At 41.1% G+C, this 8,438-nt stretch overlaps 1 protein-coding gene across 1 annotated transcript in view; it reads right to left on the reverse strand.

The window, feature by feature from the left end:
- Folh1b (folate hydrolase 1B) overlaps positions 1-6,422 on the reverse strand; it is a gene marked incomplete at its 5' end in the record, with an annotated part of 46,435 nt that extends 40,013 nt beyond the window's left edge. The window contains 2 exon segments of the mRNA XM_013512091.1: positions 4,737-4,923; positions 6,314-6,422. Of these exon segments, the coding sequence (XP_013367545.1) occupies positions 4,737-4,923; positions 6,314-6,422 (296 nt within the window).
- Between the last annotated feature and the right edge of the window lie 2,016 nt (positions 6,423-8,438).

Raw genomic sequence — 8,438 nt, forward strand, 5'->3', positions numbered from 1 at the left:
GAGCAGCAATTAGGATCTTCTAAAGAAAGAAGAAGCTGGGTGTGGTGGCCCACACCTGTAATCCCAGCACTTGGGAGGCTGAGGCAGGAGGATCGCTGTGAGCTCATGGCCTGCCTGGGCTACAAAGTGAGTTCAAGGCCAGCCTGAACTGCATAGTGAGACCACCTGAAAAAGACAAAACGAAACAACAACAAAACAAAAAACCCCCCAAACACAGAGATGAAAAACTTATCTTAAAGGAAGAATTAGCAATAGATGGGGGAGGCAGCAAACCTCCCACTCTGCTATAGATACAGGTGCTTCCCAGAAGACGGGGTAAATTCCCAGAAGGCCCCTGACAGATGCTGAAAGCACTAGGTTTTGATTTAGTGAACAACAAAACAAAGCATATATAGTATTGTACATTAATCACAGTCATTTAGCTCAAAAATTATTACCTCAGAACAAATTAAATGTTAATTTTATCTTAACAAAAAATTACATGATTGGCAGATCCACATAAAACAGTACCTGGATTCACCGAAAAACACAGTGATGTACAAAAACACGAAGCAAAGTATCCTTTTAAGTGTAAAACTAAATTGAAAATACAAAAAGGAAGGAATACTCAGAATCCAAGAGAAAAGGGAAAAAAAGACACCAAAGGAATCCTGAGAGGCAGCACTGAAGTCCGTGCTATAGTCTGCGTCCAGAGCTCCAAGGTCCACGTACTGAGCGTATGTGGTGGTGTTGGGAGGTGCAGGGGCCCTGGGCCTGGGAGATGGGGACCTGAAGGTGGTGCTCGGTCACTGAAGGTGACTGTGCTCGCCCAGCCTCCTCCTCCTTCTTTTGCATTCCAGCCACATGGCTTGGCCACTGCCTCAACACGCACTCCCACATAGGACCACTCATCCAAGGCCCAGTGCCAGGGGTTACCCTCACAATGGGCTGGAAACTCCAGTGCGACAGGACAAAAGAAACCTTTTCTTTTATAAGTTAATGACCTCAGATATTTTGTTATAGCAACAGAAAGCCGACTGGAACAGCTATCAAAGCCCAATGCCCACAAAAGGGACACAATAATTCAGAGACTGAAGTCAAGTCTAAATAGTGGAGTCTAAACAGGAGACCCCTACATGAAGCTGGTCTCCAAAGAAAAATGTTTACTCATAGTGGTAAATTAGAAATAAACTTGCTCTCTAGAAAACAATGGCTTACAGTAGAGGGGAAAACCTCACAGAATTCATAACCCTGCAATTTTCTGCTCACTACCTATTGGAACAGAATGCCTCGAGCTGAGAAATAATCTCTTTAATGCAGTATCGGCTTGTAGTGTCCCTGAAGCCTGGAAAAATTACCAGGATGAACTACCCTTATACTTAGGCCTTAAAGAGCCCCACAAAAGAACTCAGAGCTACAGATCACTAAATACTTACAGAGTATTATGGAAAAGAGTCAAGAGAAAGAACAGAGATTAAAATCACATTTGCAAAGGCATTTATCATACACCATATTGAATTAAAATCTACATGACAAATCGTGTACAGGTAAAAAACAGACACAGCTGGAGAAAACTAATGAATTTAGGAGATCTGAAGGAATAATACAGCACACAGCAGAGAATCACAGAAATGAAAAGTATGAAGAAAATATTAGGAGACCTAAAGAACAAAATGAGAAGGCTCTGGCTACATGTGGCTTTCCAAAGAAAAAGGAGAGAAGGGATGCAGAAAGGCTAACTCTACACTCTGAACATACACTGAGTAAAAATATTCCCAAACTGGTAGAATTATGAATACTTAGACTGTGAAGGGCCAGGAAATTGTGGCCAAAATGAATAATAAATAACTACAGCCAGTCCATCATAGAAACCAGCCATAGTCAATATGGTAATTACCTTTACTTCCTCTATAATTGATAAAGAATCAGACAGAATAAGGACACATTAAGGAAAGATTGCAGTCATATACTTTTCAAACACATACAAATATAAAATATTTAAGTCCAAGCTAAATGATAACTTTTGTTTTCAGTGTGACAGAATATTTATAGTAACTGAGAAACCCACTAGGCTCTAAAAACCTTGTACAATTGTCAAAGGTCAATGTCCTACAAACTACGCTTTCTGATTACAATGTAATTCATTTACAGATTAAACCAGACCAAATGATGAGAAAAATCTTTAAATTCAGAAATTTTGAAATTAATTTCAGAATCAAAGAAAAAAAGTAAATATAAAACAATCTGATATTAATAATAATGAAAATACTTTCTATGCAAACTCATGAGATCTGGTTGAAGTAGTTCTTAGAGGAAAATTTACAGCCTTAAAACACATTAGATGGAGCTGGGCTTGGTGGTGCATACCTGTAATTCCAGCACTCCAGAGGCTGAGGCAGGAGGATCCTTGTGAGTTCGAGACCAGCCTGGACTACAAAGGGAGCTCAAGGCCAGCCTGAACTGCATAGCAAGACCCTGCCTCAAAAAGACCAAAAAAAAAAAAAAAAAAGAAAAAGAAAAAGCAAAGCATGTCTGCTGTTTTTCTCACTGAACATAGAGAATCCCCAAAGTTATTTGATACGTCAGGACAAAGGTTTAAATATATTTATCTTTAATATTTCGTCTTTAAGTAACCTTCTTTCAACAGTAAACTTGCTTTTAAAGGTCCCTGGGTACTTAATTGTATAGATGTGACATCATCTGTTAACGGTATAAAAATGCCGCTGTCCATTATTTTCCGCTAGCACATTTGTGGCACATCATGACCGCATCCTCTGTGGGGAGCTGGTGCGCGGACAGCACTCATCTCAGTCCTTCCTTCATCCTCCTCCCTCCCTCCCTTTGCCTTTTTCTGCTCTTCCATCTCTTGGTCCCACTTACATTTGCAAAACATCTGTCTCTCTATCTCTTATTATTTATCATGCAGCTATTTATACTTTGCATTTCTCACAGAAGAGAAACCATGCAATATTTGAGCTTGTGTGTCTGATTTATTTCATTTAAAATTATGGGCTCGAGCTGTATCCATTTTCCTACAAATGACTCAAGTTCATCCTTTTTATGGCATAGCAGTACTCCCTTATGTATAAACACTACATTTTCTTTCAGATGTTGAGGTTTATTAAAATAAAATTTAACAAAAAATATGCAAAAACAAATTTCATTTCTTGATCCACTCATCTGGACATATAGGCCACTTTCAAAATTTAGCTATTATGAGTTAAACTGCTACAAACATGGGTGTGTATGTATCACTGTGTCTTTAGCCTTTCTGGAAGATACCTAGAAAGGGAAGAGTTGGGTTGAATGGAATTTCTAGTTTTAATTTTCTGAGTAATCTCCATATTGATTTCCACAGCACTTGTACTAGTTTACATTCCTACCAACAACTGAGAAGGTTCCTTTTTCCCTGAAGCCTTTCCAGCATTTGTTATTATTTGACGATGGCCATTCTTTCAGGTATAAGATGGAACCTCACTGTTGTTACCACTTGCATTTCTGTAACGGCCAGAAATGTTGAACACTTTTTCATTTATTTATTGGCCATCTGTACATCTTCTGAGGAGTATATACTCATTTCAATTGCCATTTTAAGACTGAGTCTTTTATTTGGGAGGGTCTAAATTTTTTGAGTTCCTTATATATTCTGGATATTAGTCCTCTGTCTGAAGAACAGCTGGCCAAAAATTTTCCCCAATCTTTAAAAGAATAGTTCTAAGTTTTGAACATTTTAATGCTTCTTTTTTCTTTCTTTCTTTTCTTTTTTTTGACACAGGGCCTCGCTATATAGTTCAGACTGGCTGGCCTTGAACTTACTATGTAGCCAAACTGGCCTTGAACTCACAGTGGTCCTCCTGCCTCAGCCTCTCCCAGGCTCAGCCTCCTGAGTGTTGGGATCACAGGCATGTGCCACTATGGCCAGCATGAAACTTTTAATGTTTCTGTAACATGTAATTGTTAACTACTTTAATTTAAAGTAGCAGTTAAGAGCTGGGCATGGTGGCACACGCCTGTAATCCCAGCACTTGGAGGCTGAGGCAGGAGGATCATTGCGAGGTCGAGACCAGCCTGGGCTACAAAGTGAACTCAAGGCCAGTCTGAACTACATAGTGAGACCCTGTCTCAAAAACACCAAAAAAGAAGAAATAGGGCTGGGGATACAGCTCAGTGGCATAAGTGCCTGCCTGGCAAGGGTAACGTCATGAGTTTGATCCCCGGTGCCACAAAAAAAAAAAAAAAAAAAAGAGAGAAATGGAAGCCCTAAAACTAAAGAAAGATGAATAGTTGAGTTACAGTTGATAAGTTTCCATATGGAACATGTATCATGATAAGAAGTGTCTCAACTACTTGTTATCTTCTTTCTCTCTAGTATGTGCTCTTACCTGCATACTAGATCATAAATTCTTCAGAATAAACATCATTCTATAGACCTCCCTCAAAACTGTCTTCCAAATGCTCACAGACAAGTTTTTGGCACAGATATGAACAATGCACTTTAGTTGCTCGGAAGCTCACCAGTGTATCATGCTAAAAGGTGGAAATAGTAGCTGTTATCAAGTACTAATTTCTCAGAATCTTCCCAATGTCACGTTCAGTTAAAATATCCTAAGACAGCAGTTGACACTGGTGATGAGCGACTGAGGACTACCATTCACGAGCTTCCGTTAGCATTTCAAGATGGGGCACGGTGTTTTCTTAACAGGTATCTGAAAGAACACACTGAGCAAAGATTTTCCCTTATCCCTTGTTCTTCTTACCTCATTTCCGTCGTCACTGATGACTGAGATGTAGTTGGGGTGAGTCTCGTTTGGGTAGGACAACAGGACATCATAGTGGACTAACTCAACAGAATCCAGGCCAAATTCTTTCCACTGCGACTGAATTTGCTTTGTGAGGTGCAAGTTTTGTTCTGTTCCTGCTAAATGCGGTACTCGTGTAAAATTACTGGTGAACAAAAAGTGAAAGTGGTTAAAAATTAATGTTTAGTTAGCCCTTCTCTCAAATCCACTTGATTATAAAACTGTCACTTTTATAATGCCTATTATTCATGCTTATAATACAGTAAGCGCAAAAGTAGGAGGAGGGTTTTCCACAAAGCAAAAGAGTTGAAATTTAGGCGTCACACTTGACGGGTCCCTCCCAAAATCCTGGAAGGTATCAGAGCAAATTTTTTGCACAGCTTTAATTCTGCTGGAAATTAATGTAGACATGAGTGTGTCTGTATGACGGTGTGTGCACATCTATGATATATATGCATATATATGATATATATGGAATGCTCTTTTCTCTAAAAGTATAACTCGTCTTCATTAGGGAATCTTTCAATCACTAAACATATGTGCAAAGGCCAAATTTTTTAGACATATGTGCTATGCTAGTATTAAAAAAAAGAGTTCTAATAAAATACTGTGTTAAACATATGCAAGGGTTTTATTTTTAGGTATTTTGTAAGTATTTTAAAATTTACTCAATTATCTCTGCTGCTTTACACTATTGAAGCAGAAATTAATTTTTTAAAAATGTTAACCATGCTCTCCAATTTCTGGCTCTTTGTTTTCCTTTTTTTTTTTTTTTTGAGACAGTCATGCTTTGTAGTTCTAGCTTTGAACTCACTATGTAGCCCAGGCTGACCCCAAACTGATCCTCCTGCTTCAGCCTCCTGAGTGCCAGGATGGCAGGTGTGTGGCACCATGCCTTGCCCAGCTCCCAATTTCATCTTCACAGCAATGTCATTATCCCCTACGCAGGCATGGAGATGAAGGCTCAAGAGAGTGGGGTACTCACCCAAGGTTACTGCACTAATTACTGAGTAAACATGGAACTCAAACTCAACTCCTTCCAACTCCAAAGTCCTTTTTTTTTTAACTAAAATGCACTGCCTTGGGCTGGGGACATAGCTCAGTGGCACAGTGCCTGCCTGGCAAGCGCAAGGTCCTGAATTTGATTCCCGATCCCAAAAATGGATAAATAAAATACACTATCTTCCTTGAAAGTCCAAATCAGCAAATGAAGTTCCTCAACCAAATCTGGTCTGCGAGCTCTTTTCAGAGAACACAGCCTAAGAATGGTTCTGACATTTAAATAAGTAAATAAAGCAGAAGAATACCACTGTGTGGAACAGCAATATATGAAATTCAAATCCCAGTGACCATAAATAATATCTTAACAATTTGACATACTTGGTGTATTTTCTAGGGCTTCTTTGTACTACACTAGCAAACCTGAGCAGTGATGACAGAGATCAGCTGCTCCACAAAGAGAAAAAGCAAGTCCTCAACAGAATGGCAAATGCTGCAAATGAACCGTGCACAGAAACTCTCGGGCACACGCTTACTACAAGAATTCCTTGATGTTCTCAGCTTTCAGCTCGCTCAGAAACGCCTTCTTCATGCCATGCTGTGGAGCAGTGTGAGCAGCTTCATTAGAAGACTTTATAACCCACCCTGTAAAATGAACCGAAATGTAGAAGTAAGAGAGGAAAGCAAAGGCATTTCTTACTTTTCCTTATTATTGACTCGGGCACATGTAAACCATAAATTATCAGTTGCCTCTGATTTTTTTTTTTTTTTTGGTTTTTCTCCGGTACCGGGAACCAAACTCACGACCTTGCGCTTGCCAGGCAGGCGCTTTTGCCGCTGAGCTAAATCCCCAGCCCCTGCCTCTGATTTTCTGAAGTTCCATTTCCCTTTCCTATTTCCACTGAAAACAGATGATGCAAAGAAATTTTTAAATTACAAAACAAGTGCAATATGTTTTAATCCTATTTCAATGGTACATGTTATTATTCTAAGAAACATTTTATAAGCCGGGCGTGGTGGCATACGCCTGTAATCCCAGCACTCGGAAGGCTGAGGCAGGAGGATCAGTGTGAGTTCAAGACCAGCCTGGGCTAAAACGTGAGCTCAAGGCCAGCCTGAATTGCATAGCGAGACCCTGTCTCAAAAGGATCTCAAAAAGGATTTTTTTGTCTTTTTGTCAAAAGGACAAAAAAAGAAAAAAAGAAAGAAACATTTCATGCATAAATCTGGTACTGCCTGCAGGGCATGGGGCCCACGCCTGTAATCCCAGCATTCAGGAGGGGGAAGGATCACAGAAAGTTTCAGGCCAGGATGGTTTACAATGTCTGTTCGAGGCCAGCCTGAGCCACATAGCAAGACCATAACTCAAAAAAAGCAAATAAGTAAGTTTCAACTAATGAAGATCAACAAGATCTTTTGAAAATGAAGGCAGAAAAGGGATCTGCCTTCCTTCTCCATTGGTTGCTTGTTTGTTGACTTAAATACACATTTAATAAATGTTGATAAGAATTAATTATGAATATATTTCAAGTTCACAAATTACTTCACAGTATTGCTAAAGCTCAGAACTTTAATTTGCTTTAGTTCTGAAACTAAAACTAAATTGCCTGGATTTTGTGCTTCCAGCGGAAAAAGGCTTGAGAAGTTGAAGCTGAGAAAGCCACAGCAAAGCTACAATTCACCCAGCACTGCCGCACAGCATTCAGGGAACACAGGGTGAGGCCAGAGGCGATAGGAACCCAGACTGTGCAAACCACTTCTGCAGTTACTTTTGATCTGAGGGACATGGGGCATTATTACAGGATCTATCTAGGTAAATTACGTGATCTAGGTAAGTAAACTGTTACACACTCAGCACCCAGTCAGCTTTCACGGAGCTTTCCAAGTACTGTTCATTATATACGAATGTACTTGCATATAATCGTGCACACCTAAACGCGGGACTGGGCGCAAAGTACCTACGATGCCACATATGCAATAACCTCAAGTACATGGATTAGACTGAGGGACCAGGGAAGACAGCAAGACACCGAGCGTGAGCTACTTAAACTGAGATCTGAAAGATGAGCCTGAAGAAGAGCACAGACGCCTGTGGGGTGGGGACAGCAGAGAATCCTAAGAAAATAGAAAAAAAAGATACGCAATCTATTCCGTTTCAGCCACTGAACAGTAAGTAGAAGGATCAGGGTAAGAGAAAACCAGGAGGAATAGGGTGCCTTTCAGACACACAGGTGGGGTGAATGCCGCGCCAGCCTCCCGCGTTTCCATGTGATTAAATGTAAACTATCTGCAGCATATTCTCTTTGAACACGAGCTCTTCTGAGCCGCAGCAACCTCAGGCGGTGTTAGTCCTGAGCAGAGTCTGCGGCGCGGAAGTCTTTCTAGGATTCCCCGCGCCACTGTGTAGCGGAATGAAATCAACCCGACCAATGGTCTGCGGCATCGCAGAGGGTCCACACCCGGAGCCGCGCGGGTACCTGGCTGCCCGACAAGGCTGCTGCGGGACCGCTGCTTACCGGGAAATAAGTGCCAAGTTCCCAACACTGTGTTCGGAGCTCTGCCACTGTTTCACGTGCTGTGACCAACAGGTGAGGCACCCCGTCCCCGCAGAGACCCGGGCGCGAGGTCCCCGGCGCAGGCGGCGGCGGGCTCACACTCAGC

Source organism: Chinchilla lanigera, unplaced genomic scaffold, assembly GCF_000276665.1.
Source record: "Chinchilla lanigera isolate Chin_1 unplaced genomic scaffold, ChiLan1.0 scaffold00013, whole genome shotgun sequence".
NCBI classification, from domain to species: Eukaryota; Metazoa; Chordata; class Mammalia; order Rodentia; family Chinchillidae; genus Chinchilla; species Chinchilla lanigera.